The 23,579-nt window shown below is 50.5% G+C and overlaps 1 protein-coding gene across 1 annotated transcript; it reads left to right on the top strand.

Moving 5' to 3' along the window:
• The first annotated feature begins 4,169 nt into the window (after window positions 1-4,169).
• On the top strand, window positions 4,170-23,287 carry EFNA4 (ephrin A4). The gene is made up of 6 exons (XM_084824543.1): window positions 4,170-4,343; window positions 16,545-16,837; window positions 18,536-18,604; window positions 19,830-19,889; window positions 20,768-21,169; window positions 22,738-23,287. Exons 1-5 carry the CDS (start codon window positions 4,231-4,233, stop codon window positions 20,857-20,859), a joined length of 627 nt encoding a protein of 208 aa, XP_084680669.1. The 5' UTR covers window positions 4,170-4,230; the 3' UTR covers window positions 20,860-21,169; window positions 22,738-23,287.
• The last annotated feature ends 292 nt before the right edge of the window (window positions 23,288-23,579 follow it).

Genomic DNA, 23,579 nt, shown 5'->3' with positions numbered 1-23,579 from the left:
TCCTGGTGGAAAGAGCTTTGTGCTAACATACACTGGTATTTTGGCCCCACCCCCTTTGACTTTGGCCACTCCTACTGCTGGAATGTGGCCCCAGGAGCTTCTCCAAAATGGAAGAAGGACAGGGCAGGACAAGGCAACCTTTGTTCTCACAGGTATAGTTCCCCAGGTATAGTTCCCCAGCTGAAAGAAGTTCAACACCCCTGGCCTAATCGGAAAGCCTGGTCCAGCGGTGAGAAACCAGATGCCCCTGGGAAACCCGCTGAATGCATCAGCACCTGGTATTATTCACAGACTTCCTCTGGAGAGGGAGATTTCATTCCTAACCATCATAAGTGCCTCTTCCCACACCAGCTGACCCATGCTCTTAAGTTCTTCATTGAGGCCCTTCTCTGAGCACCTTCCTTGGTGGAGGTACGCTGTGATTGAACTAAGGAAAGGGCCTTTTCTGTGGTGGCACTCCAACTCTGGAACGCCCTCCCCAAAGAGGCCACTGACATTACAGTCTTTTCTGACATTTCTATTTGTCCTCATCTGCTTGCAGTTTAATAGCCTTTGGCTGCCTCTCCGTTTGCAAGTGTCATGAAAGAGTATCGTTATATTGCATTTGTATTTTGTTAGGCACTCTGAACTCCTTGCAAGGAAGGGTGAGATATAAATCAAATAAACTCTTATGATTAAGTATCATTATATTGCATCTATATTTTGTTTGTTTATTTATTTTTCAGTCTATTGTCTGAAGCATAAGCGTCTGATTTGATCCAGCAGGGCTAGCACCATCAGAAGAGCCCTGCTGGATCAAACCAGAGTTCTACCTAGCCCAGTATCCAGCGGCCTCCAAGAAGCCCACAATGAAGGAGAGAGGGCGATCGCCTTTCCCTATTCTTGGTCCTCTTAGAGGCAGACAAAAGAGAATATATAAAAAATGAAATAAATAAACAGACAGCCTCTTCGTGCGAATATTAGTAGGATATATTTATTATAAGAATTTCTGCAGACGTTTTTATGACCCCCCTGAAGAAGGCCTTAAAATACAAACCGGCCAAAACATGTTGGGAGGGTTTTTTTACAAATAAAATCCTTGTTTCAGCATCGTGAGACATTCCTCCTCTATTTGTGGATGAAAGATTCCAACCTTCCCCTAGCAAATGTTATTTAGGGGTATGCTGCTCCTGAGCTTGGAGGCCCCATTTTAATATCTCACGGCTAATCTTGGATTGACGGATCTCTCTTCTGCATCTTGTTATGTATGTGTAGGATTAATTCAAGGTGTCAGTACTAGTGTGCAAAGCCCTAAATGGTTCAGCACTCAGATATCTGAAGGTCGGACTGCCTTTCCCAGTACTGACCAACCCACAATTTAAGATTGGCCAGGGAGGTTCTGCTTCCGGTCCCCTTGAGGAAAGCAGCCCACAGGGCTACTGCACATGGACTTCTCAGTGGTGGCATCCTGGCTGTGGAATTCCCTTCCAGTAGAGATTTGGCCGTCCCCAAATACTGTTGTCATTCAGCTAAAGATGTATTCATTTGGGGGTATAGGCAAGTGTTGTATCTGTTTTATGCAGCAATTCTATGCACACTTACCTGAGAGTAGACTGTATTGAAATCAGTGGGACTTCCTACTAAGTAGGCATGCATAGGACTGCAGAGTCTTACTGTATTTTATTACATTTGTTATTTTAGAGTCATGGTTTTCATGGTGTTTCTGTGTTGTACTGTTTTGTGTGAGTTGTTAGGCACCCTGAGTTTCTTGCAAGAAAGGGCAGGATATAAATCAAATAAATTCTTATTATTAAATAAGTATGCATTTTAAAACTTTGCACTGCCGCTAGGTTTTATTTTGGTTGTATGTTATGCTGTAGTTTCAAACTTTTACATTGTATTTTATTGCATTGTATCTTATGGTTTTAATTGTTGTGAACTGCCCAGAGAGCTTCAGGTATTGGGTGGCATAGAAATGTAATAAATAAATAAAATTATTAATAATAATGATCAAACACAAATTAGTTATCCTTTAACTCAGCTTTTTCCACTCTAAAGTTCCCCAGATGTTGTTGCATTGCAACTCCCTTCACCCCACCCTGAACATTTTGCTACACTGGGTGGATGATGGGTATTGTAGTCCAACAATATCTGCTAAGATATTTTGACGATTCCTTCTTGCTTTGGAAATTTTAAAACGTGGGTGGAGCACATGGCAGGGTGGTGGTAGTGGTAAGGAGGGGGGGCAGTAAGGAAGGAATTAGACCACAACCCTCCCACCCACCCACCCTGGTAAAAGAAGATAGGTTTTCGATTGCATATTATAGCAGAGCCAAGGAAGGAAGGGGGGAAAAACAAGCAAGAGATTCATTGCCTTTTAAAAAATATATTATTGCTAAGAGTTTTGGCCTGTAAAAGAGAAACAAAACATTAATCACGCTAAATGCTTCAATATGTCGTTCTTAGGCGAAGTCTCAAATTCTTCTCCATTTTTCTGCTTGGCATGGAGAAGGGATTGTACTTGCCAGGGAGATGGGTGATCGTAAAATGTCAATTAAAAATAAGAAAAGATGCTGATGATGGTTTGGGGCGTCCCAGCAGCCTGGTTTCGGCTTTTCTCCTTGGGCCCCTCTGCAAGGTAGGGGTCGTGCTCTTGGGCTGTGGGGTTGCCAACTGACCAGGAAAACCACCAACCAACCAGGCCCTGTCCTGCTCCTGCGCTGCCTTCTGAGGCTTGATGTGCCGCAGCCAGCTAGGTTACACTTCTCAGAGCCTCCCTCTTGGTTTAATATCTGCCCATTGAGGGGCTTGCTCAAGGCACAGGAGCAGGGGGCTAGTTGAAACATTGGCAACCCCCCATTCACTTTAGCTGGGGTGAGTGAGTGAAAGGTAGATTCAGCTTTCCTCACCCAATTTGGTGTCTTCCAGATGTTTTAAACCACAACTCCCAGCATTCCTGGCCATTGGCCTTGCTGGCTGAGGTTGGTGAAGTCCAAAACATCTGGAGGGCACCAAGTTGGGGTAGTTCTTTGGGTGATTTGCAGTAGATCAGCAAGGCTTCTGACTCCCAGATGTTTAACAGCAACAAAATGACCACGCACACAGCCACCCTAAATTTTCCACAGGCATATCGGTTACAGACTAAAAATTATGTTTCTTTAGTGATCTTAATTTATTATTATGTTTCTTCTTTTTGTTGCCTTCATTTTAACTTTATTTCGAAATAAAATAAAATTTTATGGGGGGGGGAGAAAGCTTAGGGGAGCCGCTCCAAGCCGGTGCCCCCAGATGTGTTGGACTACAAGTCCCACTGTCCCCCGCCTCTGGCTGGGTGTGATGGGAGATGTAGTCCAATGCATCTGGAGGGCGACAGCTTTAGGGAGGCTGTCTTAGGGGTAACAAAGAGTGGACTGTGTATGTAAGTGTGAAGGACCGTGTGCTCCGACAATCTGTGGTCCTCCAAAGAAATCCCTGGGCTCCTAATTCCGTAATCCGAAGCGTCTTGTCTCTTGCGCCAAACCAGGTCTTACAAACATGTCCAGCAGCCCTCCTCTAGCAGAATTATTATTATTATTATTATTATTATTATTAAAATCTATGCGTCGCTTCCCCCCCCCCCCCGCAGTCTCGAAGTGCCTGATTTTATTTTATTCCTTCATTTATTCCATTTCTTTATACCTCCCAAGAGCCAAAGCTGCCCGGGCGCTTGACGACCATTCAAACCCCACACCACAGACACGACCCAACATCATGTAAAAGTTGAAAACTGCCGCCTAAAAAGCAAAATAAAAACAATTAGAATAAAATAAACCAGAATAAAAAGCCCAGCAGCGGTGCCAAGTTTTAAAATACAGTAACTTCCCCGCACACACAATACAAGAAATCCATGCTTCGCAGGACAGGGCGAAGAAAAGAAGGCAAGACGAGAAAAAGGGAACGGACGAGAAAAGGAAAGAGAGCAGAAGAAAAGAGAAAAGAATCGTGAAGAAGGATGAACGCAGGCGAGCGGAGCGCCGCGGCACTGCAGGGGTTAACCCCAAACTTTCCTCTCGCCCCTCCCACTTCCCTTCTTTGAGCGAAGTTGCTACTCTTCGCAGCGTCCCGGCCCTCCGATTGGTCGAAAGTTGGAGCTGGCGGCGCGGGGGCGCGGCCGCCGCGGCACTTTCTCTCGCTCCCCTGCTGCGCGGGCCGGGCCGGGCGAGCGCGCGCGCGTCGGGGCGGCCGGGCTCCGCTGGGGAAGGCGGCGGAGCGATGCGCCCGGCTGGGGCACTCGGCTGGGGGCTGCTGGCGCTTTGGGGGGCCCTCGTCTGCCAGCAGGTGCGCGCCCTTCGCCACGGCGTCTACTGGAACAGCAGCAACCACAGGTACGGAAGGGGGGGGGAGAGATGTTCGGGGGTGGGGGGATCCCGCCCCCCATCTCCCCCGCGAGGATCCCAGCGGATCCCGTCGCGAGCGCGCTCTCCTGAGCCTTCCTCTCCCCCAGAGCGAGCCTTCCAGCCACCTCCAGGCCCCTGCGCCCCTGGGGGGACCCGTCGCCCTTTCCTCCCCCCTCCAGAACCCCAAATCCTCGCCCCGATCCGTGCGCGCGGTGTGTTGGACGGCGAGACCCTTTTAGTTTTCTCCCGGTAGAAAGAGTGTGGATGCTCTCTCTTGAGCTTGCTCTCTCTCCCCCCCACTCTAAAAATTGGGGGGGCCCACCCCCAATCTTGGATCGCCTCCCCATCTCAGGCCTGAAGCTGCTTCTAAAACAATTTTTTTTAATTAAACGTTTCCCGGAGAGGATCTGGTTAAAGTGTGGGGGGAGGGGTTCGGGGGTCTGCCTCTCCCTCCCGCTCCCCCCCCCCCGCCCGGTTCCATGTTGCGCGCTCAGCATCTCCTTTGTCTGGAGGCCTCCCAGCCAGGTGCCGCCTTCCTCCATTAACATCCAGCTTCTCTCCTCACCCCGCACCTCCCTTGTCTACCTCGGCTGCCTGTTGGGGGCGTGTTGCCCATTTAATGCCCCCCCAACACACACACGGACGCCCTGCTCTAAATCGAGTAAACGGAGGACCCAAGCAGGCTAGGGCACCTGGGTTACCTGGACCCAGACTGGGCTGTCTTAGATGCCCCCGGGATCCCTTCTGGACTGGGCTGGCGCCCCGCTGGTGGCAAATTTGGTTGGGCTGGCATCACTTCTGCCCCTCTTTATGGCCACAGGACTGGTGGCCTTGGCCCTTCCTCTCCACACACCTTCCCTCTTCCTCTGTTTTGGAGAGTCTTGCCTGGTCTTGCGCCCATGGTGCCCGCCAGCTTGGCGGCTTGTCCCTGCTTGCCTTCCCCATCTCCTTTTGTTTTGTTTCTGTTTAATGCTCGCAGATGTGGATCGAATCCTCCCCCCGCCGCCCCAAGAATGGGTGCTTTGGAGGGACTTTCTGGCTTTCTTCATGGCACCTTCCCAGCACAGCATTCCGCTGCGCCAGCCTCTGTTTGCCAGATCAGCTGGCGCTTCCCTTGGCCCAGGTAGTTTTAAGGCCTAGGAGGCGGGTGCTCCAGCTGTCTAGAGAGGCGGAGGGAAAGTCTGCTGCGAGTGCTCCGAGAGGGGGCAAAACCCAACTTTCGATGGCGCTAACAGGAGGGTGCCCAGTCACTTCGGGGCCCAAAGGCTAAAAGATGCATTTAAAAGTTAGCTCAGAGTAACTAGCTTGGCATTTGTCCTGTGCCGTGCTTGATTTTCTACCCAAAGCGCTTACATCTTTATGGAAGCCCTTCCCTGTTTCATGCGTGCAGGGGACTCGTTGTAAGTGGCGTGGGAAAGCACTCTGCACCTGGTCAGGGGCTACATTCATTGAATGCGTGGGAGCAGCAGGGTAGGGCTCCAGCATGGTGAAAAGGTGCCGGGGCTCAGCCTTGGCAAGTCCCCGCACACAATTCAGGAGCCGCACGGGTGCCTGCCCTGTTTGTTCAGCTCTGGGTGCCGTGGCCTGCCTCAGGTGGTGGCACTGTGCCCAGAGTGATGCCCGAGTTGCGGGGGTGGGGACGTGGTTCTCAGATGTAATCTGGATTTTTGTTGTTGTTGTTGTCACTACTGCAAGGTTCTCCTCCTTTCCTTCCTAGTGAGGCCCACCCGGGCAGACAGGGGGCGAGTTGGGGCGAGTCTGCGGGGAATGGGGTGTGGGGGGTGCGAATTACGTGGGGAACATTCCAGCTTGTTTTGCTTTGCTCAGCGTGGGAGCGTTGGGTTAGCTGGCGCTTGGGTCTCCGGCCTAGCCAAAGCCGTCTTGGGAGTGCCATGGAAGGAGTTGGCCGGCAGCCCAACGCAAATTATAAATCCTGATAAAAGATGGCAGAGTGTGTTGGGAGCGCTGGATGTGGTGGGCAAGAGAGGGTCTCTCTGTGCCAACTGGTTCATCTTGTGGAATCCGGGCCTCATCCCCCCACCTCCACCCTTTAAGGCCTGATTCTCCGGTAAAGCAGGTAAAGCAGTGAATGTGTGTGTTAACCTGAGTACCACTTCACACTGAAGGTGGAGGCTGTTGTGGCTGGATGCTTTTCCATACACAAAACAAATATTCCCTGCACATAGACATTTAGTACATCAGGGAGACAGGGTCTAATCTACTCTCTTCCCTGGGATGCTAGTGTTTAAGATGCAGAGGTTTTTATTTTATTTTTTTTGGTACTGATAGGTGAGCACCCCACGTCCCAGGCAATCTGAAGCGGTACAGCCCTTTGCATAAAATTCTTTAAAAAAGAAAGAAAGAAAAAGGAGTAGGTGCAGAATCCCTGTGAGGATTTGTCTGAATGATAACTGTTTTAACAGGTACAGTCTAGGAACTCTCAGACGAACATTTGTACACATACAAAGCTCAGGTGAACATTTGCCGTGGTAGCTTAATAGAGCCTTCATGTTGAAGTCTTATCTCTGAACACCAGCTGGTGCGGGGGTGGACACAGACAACCAAGGTAGGCTGTTGCCCCTGTGCCCTGTGTTGAGAGCTTTGGCTGTCCCCTGTTGAAAGCAGATTGCTGGACTAGATGGATCTTTGATCTAATCAGCAGAGCTTTTTTTATACTGTTAGGAATCCAAAGGCTTTGAATGTTAATGTTTGACAGACATGGTAAGAAAGCAACTATCAGTGTGTAATGTAGTGGTTAGAGTGTTGGACTCAGGAGATCTGGGTTGAAGTCTCCACTCCGTGGCTTTGGGCCAGTCACTGACTCTCTGCCTAGCGTACCTCACAGGGTACTTGTGAGGACAGAATGGAGAGGAAGAGGATCATGTATGCTGCCTTGGAGAAAAAAAGGTGTAGTAATGAATAAGTAATAAAAAATACAACTCCCGGTGCAATTCTGTCCATATCTACTCAGAACTAAGCCCCCTTGAGTTCATTGGGATTTACTCCCAGGCAAGTGTGTATAGGATTGCAGCCTAAATCTTGTTGATCAACATCAGTGCTGAGAGATTCCATCCTTTGTAACCTCACCTTGCTGCAGTCCTACATACTTTTTCTTGGGGGTAAGTTACGTTGTGTCAGTGAGACCTACCTCTGAGTAAACATGGATAAAATGGGGACCAGTGGCTTGCTCTCTGCAACCTATTTAGTCTAAATCAGTCCCTTTCCACAGCCCCGTTTAAATTGGTTTTGGCTGCACTGGAATAAGTGGCGAGAGGCCTGGGGCCTTGCTTTCCCTTACGAATTCATAATGGAGATATTTCTTATTTTAAATCTGAACTAGGAAGATATAAATCTGTGTGCAATTATCCCAACTGAAATTGTGAGGTTAAGAGACAGAAAGCAACATACAGCAAAAGTTGTTGAAAATTTCCCTAAATTAGAATCTTCCCCAAAATTGTGAGCCCCCCGTTGCGTTGGACTACAACTCCCAGCATCTGGGTGGGGGATACTGGGAGTTGTAGTCTAACACATCTGGAGGACTATCACGTTGGGGAAAGCTAATAATTATTGATTTGATTTGTACCCCACCTTTCTACGAAGATAATGTCTCATGGGTGGAAGTTTTCTACAACATTTTCTCTAGAAATGGTTTTGCAAGCAAAACCACGGCCTTGATATAGATATTTTGTTTTTGTTTTTTAAGGCATGCATTTCCTTGTATTTTAAGATTTTGATTTTTAAAAGGTATGAAAGAGAGGATATAAATGCATAATTTTGCAAGCAGATTCCGCAAAGAAGCAAATGTGTGTGAGGGGAGATGTTTGCCCCTTTCTTTCAAATTCAGTTCCACGCTACTACTCTCTCCCATTTCTCCTCTGGCTGTCTGCACCACTCTGTCAGTTTATCTTCATCTTTCAAACAGATTTACTGTTGGACTTTTATTGTTGAAGGGCTTCGCGCCTGTGTCTTTCGCGTGAGCCCCCCAGACAGGATTTAGCTATTGCCGCTTTTCTCTTTGTTCCTGTGAGGAGAGGTTGCAGTTATCCCACAGTCGCGTGGCGTGCTGTGTAAGATGATGGAGGTTGTTCTGGCCTGTTCTTTTCTGCTCAGGAGGACTGGAAATAGTTAGCATTACAAGTCTCTTCCAAAAACATGCACATCTTCCAAACACACACACTCCCTTTCAAGAGTGCAGCATAAAACACACACTCTTCTGGAAGCACATACCACACACACACACACACACGTCCATATATGCTCACGAGTGCGTACTCTGGCTCTTTGAAGCACATACGTGAATGCACGCCTGCGCGCACGCACACACACACGCAGGCTCTCTTAAAGCAAAGGTACTCCTACTAGCTGTAAGAAAAATGCCAAAATCATTTTTAGACCAACTCAAAGGTCGCAAAAATAGTGTGTGAGCTTTTGAGTTATCCAGAACTCTTTATCAGGCTAGGTGGTAAACAAATAAAAGTACCCATGTGAGTTGCTGAGCTTAGAAAAAAGGCGAGTAATGGGAGACGTGATAGAGGTGTACAAAATGATGCACAGTGTGGAGAAAGTGGAGAGGGAGATATTTTTCCCCCTCTCCCATAATACTAGAACCCAGTGGGGTCATCCCATGACGCTGATTGGTGGGAGATTCAGGACAGATAAAAGGAAAGGCTTCTTCACACAGCGCTCTATGTGATTCGCTTCCTCAAGATGTCTCGATGGCCACCAGTTTGAATGGCTTTTAAAGGGGATTGGGCAAATTCATGGAGGGGAAGGCTACTAGTCCTGATGGCTCTATGCTCCCTCCAGTATCAGAGGCTGTATGTCTGTGTACACCAGTTGCTGGGGAACATGGGCGGGAGGATGCTGTTGAACTTGTGTCCTGCTTGTGGGTTTCCTGTGGGCAGCTGGGTGGCCACTGTGTGAGCAGAATGCTGGATGAGGTGGACCTTTGGTCTGATCCAGCACTGCTCTTCTTATGATGTAAAAAAAAGAGAGTCGAAAAAAGTGGCTGACGTTGAAGCCAGGAGTCTGCCTTTACACACACACACACACACACCCCTTTTAGGCAATGAGCGAATGTGACACACACATCCCGGCTGCTAGGTTGAGGGTTCTGGCTAAGAGGCAAATGGCCCAGGCTGTTTTCAAGGTCGGTTCTCACGTCCATTTAAATAGGGCCTATTATTTGTCTGGTTTTGGACTTTGTACCCCGGTTGCAAAATCCGCAGCCTTGGCTCTGCTCTTAATCTGTGCTTTGAGTGCTTTTCTGTTAAGTCATTGCTATATTTTTTTTAAAAAAACCTTTTTTTAAAAAGTTGATTTAACTCACAGGCGCTGTTAACCAGGTCGCGGTGGCTGTGAGGTTGTTATGGTCTGCCAAAACACCAGCCCCGGAAACTAAGTCAAGGAATTCTTGAAGAGATGTTAGAGAGCGTGCTCTTGACCATGCATGGAGTGCATTTCTCTGCCCATTAAGCAACTGTAACCAAGCCTCAAATGGCTGGAATCTGCGGGGAGGTTTGCATATATGAGAATTTGGCTTCTGGGCAGTTTTTGGTTGAATCTGGGCACCAAATGTGATCAGCTACAAAGCCCCGTCAAAATGTACCAGCTCTAGGTAAAAATACATCACGATTATGGATGCTGCTGCGTTAGTGAGGTTGCAGTATACATACACAGGTTGTTTTGTATGTCTGGGGGTGCTTTTATTTTAGCCAGTTAGGGCGCAATCCTATTGGGATAGGCCACTGCCTCTAAACTCGGAGGCGACCTCCTATCCAATGCGGGGCAGGAGCAGCGCAGAGGGGATCTTCCCCTCCGTGCTTCAGCCGCCCTGCATACACAGCTAGACAGCTGATTTCGGCTGTCTAGCCGCGGGAAGTTGGGCGGGGGTGGTGGACGCCAGATGACACATAGGAAGCCTTGGAAAGGCACTTCCACCCTCCCTGCCCCGGCCAGCCCCCAGAACGCCCCGTTTTTGCTGCTCTTACGAGCGCAGGGCCGATCCGCACTGCCTGTGAGGCAGCACGGGGGAGGGGGTGGAGGTCGGTTCTCAGGGAACCAACCTCAGAGTGCAGGCTCCAAGGTCACTTCCTGGGAACTGACCTATCCTATGGCCGTCTAGCCGCTGACTAGCAGCCATAGGATTGCGCCCTTAATCGTTTAAAACAAAGGTTGTGTTGACTTTAAAATCTCTGTATATAAATATGTGACCATGTGAATTTTGTCCTCTCCAAACCCTGTTTACTTAATGGTCTGGTTCATAATCGGGCCAAATTAGATACTGTCACTGTGCATCTTTTCTCCATGGGGTGACAACTGATTATGGGGAGTGGTTTTTTTTCCGCAGGAAAAGGTCCGTAGGGAAGGGGTTAAGCATACCCTCTCCCACCACTGCTACTCCAGTCAGATTCGGAACCATCCTATAGCTACATTAAAGTGACAGCATAAGCTGTTGGACAATGCACGTGTCTCGTCATCACGTCCCTCCACCTCAGGACAGGAAGCGATACCTAATCTGATTGATCTTCACAACAGCAAAATAGGTCATTGAGGTTCTTAATTAATGAACTGCGATCCTTGCCTTTTTAAGCTCTTAACCTCTCCACCCTGTCTGTGGGCCATTTCTGTCCTGTCCAGGTTTTTATTTTTTGCAGAACCGGCTACACATTGCCTGTGCACCATTTTGCAGAAGTGTGCTCCTCTTGTGGGGGGTGCTGTGTTCTCTGCACACCTACTCTGAAATATTTTGTACTGGAAGGGAAAATACAATTCTAGCACCTCCAGATAGCACATCACGAGAAGTAGTTCCTGAATTTTCACATTTTAGTTATTTTTCTTTGAAGTCTCGCAGCTCCGTTGATTAACCTTGCAAATGTGTCCTCAGCATTACGTCTCCTCTCTGCCTCCAATTTTCTGACCAGCCTGCCATTGTATACAAATAAATGCAATTTTGGATACATTAAAAGCCTGTTTGGGGATGGGGAAGGGGATCCATTTCACAAAAACATCCCTACGTTGCTTGCCTGGAATGGATGATTGCTCACCGGAGGCGAGTAGGTGAGAGGCTAAACTAGCCTGCTTTTAGTCATGGACAATGAGGACAAACATATTGAGGTCATGTTCTGTCCAGTCATGAGTAAGAAGTCAGCCCGCTTCCACCTTCCAGGGTTCTCTGGCCAATGAATGCAGTGGGCCCTGGCTGATTGACAGGGAACCTTTGAAAAACAATTGCTGTAGTTCTAAAGCTCGTTAGAGAGCTTTGTATTTTCTGGTTCATTTGTTGACGAAAGCTCAGAGGGGAAATCAGCAGTTGATGTTGGTGTGGAAGGATGATGAGCTCCGTTCAGTTCTGGCAACCCAGACAAATTCCTGGGCTCCAAATTCTTGAATTCCAAGTGTTCCAAGTCTCTTGTATTCCATGCAGACTTGTATAGCCACTCACCTACTCGCCTCTGGTGAGCAATCATCCATTCCAGGCAAGCAACGTAGGCAAGGTTTTGCAGCTAGCTGCAGCTGATGTATCTTGGGGTTCTAGTAAAGAAATGAGGTAGATCCTGCAATCCTGAAGTCTGCTCACTTCTGCTGTAACCAACACATCAGGCCGGTCTGCAAACTGCATGTTGCTTCCCTGGGAGTAGAGCACATGCTTCCCTGGGAGTAGGGGTCTGCCATGAACTCAGCGGCACTTAACTTCCAAACGAATATGTACCGACTTGCTCATGCTCTGCTGGTCTTTGATGCGCTCTACAGAGAAATGCCAGTCAATGGCTGTGATGTTGTGAGGGAGAGATCATAGGACGTGGCACGGGGAGTCGCTTTTCCCAGCAACCCCTCTGCAGAGGAATTCCTCTGAGTGCCTGCCGTGGAACACCTCTGCATGCTGCAAAGGATTCTGGGATGGCCGGCCCTTGCGGAGCACTGGCCGAGTCCACTACTGGGTCAGTCTGTTGCTCTGCATGAGTTGAGAGCCGGTCTTTTTTTCAAAGAAAGGTGGCCGTTTTAAAGCCCCCCCCCCCCCCGGATGAGCAGCAGCCGTGGGTTGTGCCAGGGTGATGGGGCCTTCGCAGCCGCCCAAGAATGTGGTGTGCTTGACATTGGGCCTCCCTTGAGATGGCTTGACCCATGAGCATGCCCCAGAAGCTTTTATAGGCAGGGGTCAGGCAGCACTGCATGGCCCACTCTGGTCTATTGATGTGGTCTGGTCCTGCTCGACAGCTGCGAAACCCCCCTTTACCTTCACTCATCGGCACTTTGGCCCAAGTTCATGTCCTGCTGCAAGTTCGAGTCCTGACGCTTGCTTCCCTCGAGATGCCTGAGCTTGGCAGACATAACGACTCCCCCCACGCCTGCCTTCCCACGAGCCATCCGTGAATGAATCTGAGATATCAACCCCCTGTCCTCTGAATGTCTTTGGCTTGCCGGTACCCCCTGCCCCTGGCCGACAGTGCGTTGCGAGCGATAGTGCCCTCGTTGCATGGGATTTTGGGATGCCCAGCTGGGGGCAGCCACATTCCCTGACAATGCATCACACTCGGTGGGGCGGGGGGCAAGCAGTGCCTTCAGGCGCTGGGGCTTTTGTGTTGGGGCTGGGCTGCCAGCCCATAACCCTGGGAGCTCCCCGCTAACCCTTTTTACCTCCAGCCACTTGAATTAATCGGAGCTGACGCTTGCTTGTTTAGGAAAGCTGGGCAGCTGGATTGAAGCAGTGGGTGGGAAAGCAGTGGGTGCCCTGGGACGTCTGCACCTCTCCTCTTTTGTGTAGCTGTGTGTGGGGGCTCCTGGAGAGAGGCATTTTCCCTTCACATCCCAAACCCTGGGCTCTGTGCTACAACAAGCAACAGCCCTCAAGGGCGTTGGGGGGAATGACATGTTCAGGATAGCTGGATGCACGTGGCTTTTGTTAATTTCTGGGTTGCCTTTCCACAGGCAGATTAAAAACCCCCAAATCAAAATAAAAAATCAAACAAACCTGGAATGCCTTGGCTGTGATGAAAAGAGAGACGGAGATAAAAGCAATGGGCATGCTAAAAGCATTCGATAGGTTACGCTGCGGGGCGGGGCGCAGTGGCATCCTGCAAGAAAAAAGTTAATTAAATGCAATGCAAGGCTCCCGTGAGAATAAAAGTGTGCACCCACAAAAAGAGGGTGCCTGCTGCCTCCCTGTATGAGTTGCTGACCTGGCCCAGGCTGCTTCTGGTCAGACCCCACTGCGGCAGGTGACTCTTTTTCTCATCTCTGGTTGGCTCATTCAGTCACGCCGAGTGCAGCAGAATGACCTGACCTCTGAGGAGGGTGCTTGTTGCCCCCCCCTTGCGAGTGACCACTGTGCCCATGGCTTCGTCCAGCCGGGCTCTGCTAAAGGGAACAGGGAGTGAGGTAATTGAACCACGCTCCTGTATTGGGGGGGGGGGATGTGGATCAGCTGCCACCTTGGATCGGGGGCAGTTGCATGAATCATCCACTTTCAGAGGAGGTTGTCATCCGTCTGTCAGGGGCGCTGTAGCTGCATCTGGACTGGCAGATCCTGCATTGAGCAGGGGGCTGGACTAGACCAGGGGTGCAAAAACTCCTAATCCAGCCTGTGGAGCCTCCATGGGTTCCTCCAGGGAACAGGTCTTGGCCTCCAAGCTCTTCCCCCTGGAGGAATCCCCCCTGGAGATACAGCAAAGGTCACGGATCGGAGATAACAGCGGGTGGTGGGTGCGGGCAGTTGCTCCTTGCAGAGAGAGTCACGGAACGCTGTGCTTCTCTCAGTACAGAGGAAGGCTGAAATGGGCAGGGGCAGGATTTCCTCTGGCCTGCGGAGGGCCTGGCCCTTCACCCAGATGTCACACCAACATCAGAAGAGCCTTGCTAGATCAGAGCAAGGCTCCCTCTCGTCCAGCATGCTGCCCATGGGAAGCCCGCAAACAGGACAGGGGTGCAGCGGCACCCCCCCCGCCCATGTTCCCCAGCAACTGGTGTACATAGGCATACGGCCTCTGAAACTGGAAGTAGCACAGAGACATCAGAACTAGTAGCCATTGGTAGCCTTCTCCTCCCGGAATTTGACTCACCCTCTTTTAAAGCGCTCCAGATCTGCCATCACTACGTCTCGTGGTGGCGAATTCCATAGTTTAATTGCTCACTTTTCATCCGTCCTGAATCTCCCGCCAGTCAGCTTCTTGGGATGACCCCACCTGCGTTCTAGTATGATGAGAGAGGGAGAAAAATGTCGCCTTCTCCACTTTCTCCACACCAGGCACAATTTTGTACACCTCTGGCCCGTCTTCCCATGCTCACCTTTTGTCTGAGCTAAACAATCCCAGCTGTTGTAACCTTCCCTCACAGGGGAGTTGCTCCAGCCCCTGGATCATTCTAGTTTCCCCTTTCTGCACTTTTTCCAACTCCACAATGTTAGTCCTACTTAGAGTGGAGCCATTGAAATGAATGGGGCTTGAGTTAGTTATGACTAACTCAAGCCCCATTCATTTCATTGGCTCCACTCTAAGTAAGACTAACGTTGGATACCACCCAGTATCTTTTCTTAGGGCACATGGCCCTTTCCTGTTGTTCTGCACCACTGGACTTTCCTGTCGTTCTGCACCACTTTGGAGGCTCTCCAGAGCCCTGTTGAGCTGTACAGTTCTGTCTTGTCCCCCTGCGTGAGCGGAAACTTGGACTGGCCTCTGACCAATTGGGAGGAGGTTTTGGACTTTGGGCAAGAGGGAAACATGCGTCATTTAAAGAAAATATTCAGGGACAGAAGTGAGTTTTTGCTGTTGCGAGTAAGAATCCAAACTACGTAGAGAACTAAAGCAGCCTTCCCTGGACCTGGCATCCCCCAGGTGTTTTGGACCACAAACCCCATACTCCCTGCCCATTGGCCAGGCTGGTGGGGGCTGATGGGAGTTGGAGTCTTCATCTGGAGGGTGCCATTTTGGGCAGGGCAGTCTTCCACTAAAGCATAAATGCCAGCTCCTTGCTGCCGACAGAGATGAGCCAGGATCGGCGTCACGCTCTCCACGTTTTGTCCTCGTTCAGAGCCAGGCTGCAGAATTCTGCATGAGCTGGAGATTCTGAGGTGTGTCTTCAAGGAGCACTGCAACAGGGCTGGGCAGAAGGCAGGCTGGGAACCAGTGGGAGATCTCTGGATGATCTGTGGCAGATCAGCAAGGATTTCCATCTCCCAGTGGTTCTTAGCAATCTCAAGTCAAAGTGCCAGTTAAATTTTAAAAAGTGACCACAAGCAAAAAAACACGTTTTGCCATGGGTGGTCTTGCGTCTCCTGGCCTCAGTCATCTTCGTCTGTGAAATGGGAACATGTATTGGTTGCCTTTGTCCAGGGGCAGTAAGTTTTGTGTTAGAATTCTTGATCTCTAGCGAGTTGGATGTAGATTGGCCGTTCTCTGCGCAGCTTCTCCCGGTGTATGATTCATAAGGTGGGTCACTGGCTCTGTGTGCCCCCCCCCCATTTTGTACTTCGTAAAAAAATAAAACAGATCCTGCAAGCCTGAAGTCTGCCCACCTCTGCTCTACAAGACCTTGAATCAAGTACAGATAAGCAGCAACTCCTTCCTGGCTTCTTTTACCAGGCGTCACCCGCGTGCTCACATCCCATCTCTTTGCATCCATGAGGATTAGAAACTTGCTTTCTTTTTAAAGAAAGAGAAAAGAAAAAGGAGACCCTTTGGGAATTTTCTTTTTTTCTTCTAGCTCTGTTTCTGCAATACGCATAAGAGCTTTAAAAAAAACAAAAACCTTGGTAACAGCCTTTTACTCCAGTCATTTATAAATATGTTAGTCCTACTTTAATGAATGGGACTTAAGTTAGTCATGACTAATCGATTCCCACCAGATCAATTAAGCCAAATGATGCTGCTCACAAGATGAGATTCTTAAGTGAACCGATATCGCTGTCCTATTCTGCACAGTACACTCATGACTAACCTAAGTCCTATTCGCTTCAGTGGGTCTACTCCAAGTAGGACCAATATTGGAAGCAACTCATTATAATTAATTACTATTTATTTCACAATTTGGAGATTCCAGATTACTTCGGATTTTATGCTCCAGGGAGTGCACCATATAGAATAGGGCAGCAAAATTGGCTTGCCTAAGAGTCTCATCTTTTGAGCAGCATCATTTGGATTAATTCATCTGGTGAGACTCAGTTAGATGGTGACCGGCCTGCTTCTCTGTTTACAGATTCTTCGATGAAGACTATGCCGTCCAGGTCTCCATCAACGATTATCTGGATATCTACTGCCCGCACTATGAGCAACCTGTGGCTGTGGGAGGACCAGAGGTTTTCACTCTCCTCATGGTGGATGTCGAGGGTCACCGGGGCTGTTACGAAACGCCAGGCGCCTTCAAGCGCTGGGAGTGCAACCGCCCATATGCGCCTTACGGGCCTGTCCGCTTCTCGGAGAAAATCCAGAGGTTCACCCCCTTCTCGCTGGGCTTCGAGTTTCAACCCGGACATGATTACTACTATATTTGTGAGTAGGGCTCTTCATGGCCAGAATAATTCTTTTCAAGTTGCACCTGAGATGAGGAGGATCTGCGATTCTCCAGGCCACACTCCGGAATTTAAGTTCAGCCTGGATTTTGAGATGGTGTGCAACGGAAGGAGGGGTGAAACCACCTTTTCTCTTTTGCATTTCGAGGGCACTGGTGTGGGGGTTGGGGATTTGCAAAGCTCACTGGATTTCCCTTGGCACTGCCGGTCACCATGTTTAACTCCCAGAATGCCCCGGAAAAATGTTTGGTCAAGCGGCATTCCTTTAGTGGCTCCCATAGCCATTTGTGTCTTTCTTTATAGACAGTTGCCTACAAGCATGCACCATTTTCTACCCATTTGGACCGAGGCTATGTGGTACTGGGGGCATTATGGGGAATGCAACATGGCGGCTGGCAGCAGTGACAAGCTGGGAGAGCGGCTGGTGAGCTTTGCACCCCTCCCCTCCGCCTTTGCCCTCTCAATAGTAGGAACAGCCTCCTGCTCTCTCTGCCCACAAATGGGGTGACAAAATGGCGGCAGGGTGTGTGTTTTAGCTCTGCCTTAGATCAGATCTACTTGTAGCTCAAAAGCAGCCAGGACAGTGCTGCAATTTTGACTAGAAGTGTTGGGGAAGGAGGCATTGAAATGCCTCCCCAGTTGCCATTTTCTTAACCCCAGCCCTCTAAGTTGCTTAGTGGTCCCACTAGAGAAACTTTCATGTACCTTAGCATGCCTGTATTTTTTCACCAGCTGGTATCCTAAACCTGCCCACTTTGCCTTTGGCCCTGCCCACCACTGGGATGCGGCCCCCGAGAGCTTCTCAGAAATGGGATTCGGCCCTTGCGCTGAAAGGGGTTCTCCTCTGATCAGCAGTTTTAGTGGATTAATCTAAATTTTAGTTGATCAACACGTGCAGGCCTGCTTGAAAGAGAACTGTGGATAATAACCAGGATTTGGGTGCTGCTGTCTGACACCATACGTATAACTTGTGACTGTAACCTCACCTACTCAGTACTACAGTTTGTCTGTGGCGGACCCCTGACCCTACCTCCCCACCCCAATAAACCACAGAACCATACCAAGTATGTTCTTGCATTTGTGAGTTGGATTGCTGACAGCAGCTGTTTCAAAGCCTCCCAGCAATCTAGGAGAAATGCAGCTCTCTCGGTGTCAATCAAAGGGGGAGGCTTTGCCTGTTGGGTTGCTGCCTGTCGGACTGCTATGAAAGGAACACAACAGCCGCCAAAGTGGCAGAACTGCCCTGGAGGCACAGGGAGGTTTGGGGAATCTCGGTTGAAGCTGTGACTAGGTGGCGGGCAGAAGGAAAGCAGATCAAGGCAGCAGGGGGGCCAACGTCTTTTTCTGGCCAGCTCCTCTGCTCAGAATGGCTGTGTTGCATGCGGAAAATCAAATGCATGCAGCCTTTTCCCTTTGCTGCACCTCTGTGTTGGGAAGAGCTGAAAGCTGAACCTGTTGAATTTTTGCTCGGTGTATTGCCACTTTGAGGTACGGAGAAGCAAAGGAAGGTGCCAGCTGCAATCGGACAGCTGAGCTCTGGGGTTTTGTGCCCTGCATGTTTTGCTTTTCCAGGGTTGGAGGTGTGTGTGCGCGCGCGCGCAGGTGCGTGATTTCCCCTCCTTACAGTCTGGTCACTTACCTCTTCAACAACCTCCTTCTTGGTCCGTTTCCCCGTCAGCCATCCCCGGTGTGGAGAGCCCTGGCCGCTGCCTGAAGCTGAGGGTGTCTGTCTGCTGCAAAGCAACCAGTAAGTCCATTTGACCGTCTGTCCTATTCCAGGAGGGGTGGGGGACGTTTGTTTGGCCAGTGGACTTGGGTCACACACTCCCCCCTGCCAGCTCTCCACAAGGTTCCCTGTTGTAACAACTGGGTGCAGCTGATGATGCTGTTTTCTTCAGCGTCCAAGGTAGGCGTGGTTGGGCACTTGCCGAGGGTGCACAGCCCAGCAGGGGCCCACTGACAAGAGCCCCCCAGAGTTGCTCCCCCTCTTCCCCATTGCGACCTGCTTGTTCACCTGCCACTCGCTCCAGCCCAGGCAACGGTGGTGAAGGGGGAGGAGGAGAGATGTCGTTGCCTCCTTGCGCCCTGGCACTCTGCCTGCCAAGAAAGCAAGCAGGAGCCATGATGAGGAAGAGGAGGAGGAAGAACAGCGGGTGGCAGTGATGCTGAGAAGGTGGACTCACGGAGGGAGGGGGCCCATTGACGGGTACTTGCCCAAAGGCCCTCCAAAACCTGGGGTTTGCACTGGGACAAGGCTGGGGGGGGGTGCAATTGCTTCGTGAACCTCCCTTCTCAAAGAAACCCAGGTGATCTGAGGTGGGCTGGGGCCGGCTGATTTGGGTGGCCTGGAGCCAAGGCCTTTCCCTGCCCCCTCAGCGGCTGCACTGCGCGATCTGAGAGGCTGTCACCCCGGGGGCCAGTTAGCAGTTGAGGGCCCCCATGACTCAGTGGTTTGTGTGCAAAAGGCTCAGTCCCTGGCGTCTCCAGTTCAAAGGACCTCTTGCAACCGGGCTGGGGAAGACCCCAAGTTCAGACTTTGAAGAGCAGGTGCTAATAAATAAATCAAGCCCGTTCTGGAGCGCGGCCTGGAGGCCTCATTCACATTAAGCCCGAAAAAACAAGCCCGTTCATGACGACGATGCCTGTCTCCTGACTGTCTTAGCAGAGGCCTCTGCGTGTGTGTGTACACCTGGTGGGGGGGGGGCTTTATATCACGGGCGGGGGGGACACTACTTCTTGAGTGCGGAATTTGTGGCTCTCCAGATCTTGTTGAACTCCAACTCCCATGAACCCCAGCCAGCATGGCCAATGTTGGGGATGATTGGAACTGGAGTACAACCACATCTGGAGGGCCTCCGGTCCCCCCCTCCTCCCGGCATGCATTGTTGGAGGTGACGCTGCGTCACGGACCTGGAGGGGAAGAGGGATCCTCTCCGTGCCTCCTAGACTGACCCAGCCTTTTTTGCTTCTAGCTGCAGAACCTGCAACGGAGGGTCCCAAATCGCAGCCGCGTGGGAGAGGCAGCTCAGAGGGTGAGTTTGTTGTTGGGGGTGGGCGTCTGTGGGCTTGGGCATAGGGAAAGGGCAGCACGGCTGCTTATTGTATAGAATCGGAGGAACTTGGCCAAGGGACCTGTCTTTTATGCTGGGTGCAGAGGAATGGACGGAGTGCCAGCCTGCTTACTTGCCCACAAGAGATTCAGGTTTGCCCGTGGTGACTAGGTGAATGTTGAAATGCCAGGCTGGACTAGATGGACTCTAGATGGACCAGCAGGGCCCTTCTCGCATCAGTCGTGCCAAACCTCTTTCAGCCCTCTTTCTGTTTTGGAGAAGCTCTCGGGGGCTGCATCCTACTCATGGGCGGAGCTGAAGGCAAGAGGGGCAGGGCCAAAAAACCAACAAGACCTGCATATTTTACCTTACACTTCCTCCCAGGAACTCACTCTTAGGAGAGGCATTTCAGCCTTTCAGAACAGGAAACAAGAAAACGGCACAAAAGCTGGGAAACAAACAAAAAAAATGACTGTTGCTTGTGGGGAAAGGGGTTGGGGCCCAGGGAAGGGGGCGTGGCCTTCTGGCAAACCCTGGAGGGCCAGGCTGGGACCTACAGAGGGCCGAATTTGGCCCCTGGCCCTGAGGTTCTGCACCCCTGTTTTACGTACTTGCACTGGGATGATCCTGCGGAGGAGCAGCTCCTTTGAAACAACTTCTTCCCAGGGGGCTTCAGGAGAAGCAGCTGTCGTTAATCCAGTTTTGGACTGGTTTTGGACGTGTAACTATCCCCCCCACCCCGTGTGTGTGTGCGTGCGTGTGTGCGCATGCGCGTGTGTATGCGCGCGCATGCATGCTTGCTTCCTGAGGAGATCCCCCTTTCCCATTGCTATTGTCCTTTTCTTTCTCTCTCCGCACAGATGCTGCTGTAGCACCTGGACGCAGCTCTGCCCTGTCCTGGCGCAGCTGTGCCTGCCTGGGGCTCGTCCTCTTCCCCTTCCTGCAGCTCTGAATTCAGGGAGGGAGGGAGGCCAGGGCTCCTCCGGGCTGGGGCAGGGAGTGCTGGCCATACATTCCCGCCACCCTGCCCCTACCCCACGCGCATGGATACTGGATTCCTCACTTGGCACTTTAGGACTTGGAGGTGACGTGCCTGCAACCATTCCTCAGCTGGGCCCCTGCTCAGCCTCGGAGATGGGCTGAGCTCACGGACACCAGATAAACCAAGCCAAAGGGGCAGGATGCCCCCTGGATCCTCAGGACCACCCAGCACCATCTCCACCCAGGACTTGTCAAGGCAACAGGAAGACCTTGACTGGGAGGTAAGTCTTGACAAGGAGATGGGTGGGCAGGAGGGGACGAATCACAGGATGATAGAGGTGGAAGGGCTAAGGAGGTCATCTAGTCCAGCTCCCTGCTTAAATAAGGACTAGAACCTTTGTTTTAAAGGAAAGCTAAGATGCTTAAAGAAATTAGTTCTGCATCCAATGTCCATTGGAGAGCATCTCCCATGGCAGTCTGCTCCACTGTAGAACAGCACACATTGTTAGGAAGTTTCTCCTGACGTTTAGCTGAAAACTGCTTTTTTGCAGAGACCGGGGGGAAGGTCTGTCTGTAAAAAGAGGCAGGGGGAGAATAATGAGGGGAACGCCTATATCCAGTGGGCATAGGCCACAGAACTGGCCTAATTAATTTCCTTCAGCACCTTAGCTTTTGCTTAAAACAAAGATTCTAGTCTATATGGTTTTGAAATGTTTCTTTTGGTCCTGTTCTCTCTTTTGGTTAAGCTAAACCAAGGTAGACGTGCCCTGTCCCTTTTTGTGTAAAGTGGTTACTCTTGTGTATTAGTGACTGCTGAGTACTCAAGCTGTAATTAATGAATTTGTGGTGTGTGTGTGTTTTTCAAAATCAATGGTGGAGGCAGGGGGTTGAAGAAAAGGAATTATCCTTATAAGTAAAATGCCCTGAGTACAATGACAAGTGAGACCTGCAACAAAATGTTGTAGTGTAGAGTGTTCAAGGTGCCAGCCAGCCAGCTGTGACTTCTTTTAGCATATTCCATTCCATTCTCCTTGCCCCCTGATTTTCAGTTTGCCAGCGGTCAGTTGGCATTCTGTGGCCACTGAACCTGCTCAGTTCTCTCTTTCTGGGTGTGTGTGTCTGCCCCCTTAGATTTTTTTTATACTTCCGCAAACCTTGGGGTCACCCAAGTCTGCCAGTACCTCCCTCTTTTGCATGTATGATGCCCTTAGGGGTAACATAAGGATCGGCACTTGCAGCCTGACATTGGAAATAGAGGGAACAATAAAGAAACTTAAAACCAATAATGAAACAACAGCAAACTGCTAGGCTACCGGTGAAAAGGGCATTCGGGGGAGAGAGAGAGACAAGGCAGAAAATTACAGAACAAATATCATCTATTGAGGCAGATCTCAATCAAATAACAGAACCATGAAAATGTCAGAAGCCAATATGAAAGTCTGTGAGGGGGAGTGGCTGTCAGGGTCAGCAAAGGGCAACACACCGCTATTTGGGGGAGTAATGTCTGGGGGGGGGTTGCATATTGACTTGGTGCTGGTCATATTCCAAGATGTGTATCATTCAGAGGACAAATCTGCGATGGATGGGGCACTAAAACTTCCATGTAAAGCGCTGGGGAGCAAACGGCAACTGTTACTTCAGGAAGGGAACTCTGCACATGCTCTGAGGCCTCTACTGCTTTAATTGTCACTTCATGTGTTCCTGGGGGCTGTGTAAACAGGGTTTGGAGGTCCAGCCCCAGTTCTAGTTCAGCCATGTTCCCATGCCCATACCCCCCAAAGTTGTAGGAATTCCCTCTGTTAACAAGCTCTCTCTCTCTCATATTCTCTCTCTGTGTCTTTTCCTGCAGGAGTTTCTCTGTGTCCTATTCCCACGGGATGTCGGATCCACAGTGTCTCACCACCTGCCTCTGATGGTGTCAGCAAGGGGACCCAGGACACCCCCCAACTGCCCCCCCCTCAGATTTGAGTTTGACGAAGGCGAACCGAATCTCTTCCATGGTATGGCAGGAGCCCAGAGAACTGTCTCCGGGACTGTTTGTATGCCAAAGATGGGGAGATGCTCCCCCAACTTCGCAGTCCCCAATCTTCCAGACTCAGCTGCTTTAAGGGAGGGGGCATCGATCCCCCACTCCCTTTCACATCTTCCTTGAGCAATGCCTTCCTTCCACTCCCCTACCCTGAAAACAATCTGAACCATATCAGCCTCCCATCCCCCCCTTCTGTTCTCGACGAGAACAACTCTGACAGTGATGGCTGCTCCTTTTTGTCTTCCGTGAAGATCTCCTTTTGGCATCACCAATTTCCTCCTGGTTTCCCCAGCTTCTTTTGTTTAAATATATATATATTTTTTGTCCTACTTGTCAGTGACTGAGCCGGACGATAAAACCATTTCAGAAAGTCCGTCGCCTGCTTTTTCTCCCCACCATTCCCCCTGCTTTCTCCTGGGACCTTGAAAGAGCTGGAGGGGTGTTTTTTGGAGGGGAGGGAGGGTTAAGAGGAAGCCAGAGGTGCGCACGGCAGTGAGGAAGGTGAGGGGAGAGCTGCGTGGCTGATGGGTGCCTTTTGGCGGCTGCCGAAAATCCATCGCAGCTGTTGGGCGCGGGACTCTAGGACAGTGGTGGTCAAATCGTAGCCTCCTAGGTTACTGTTTCTAGGTTTTTGTGGGCCCAGGGCAAGAGACCTGCAGGGG

Source organism: Heloderma suspectum, chromosome 17 (assembly GCF_057233095.1).
Source record: "Heloderma suspectum isolate Gila_16-S chromosome 17, 16-S_ref, whole genome shotgun sequence".
In the NCBI taxonomy this organism is placed as follows: domain Eukaryota; kingdom Metazoa; phylum Chordata; class Lepidosauria; order Squamata; family Helodermatidae; genus Heloderma; species Heloderma suspectum.
Note: the sequence above shows the minus strand (reverse complement) of the source record. Positions and strands in the feature narration are given on the sequence as shown.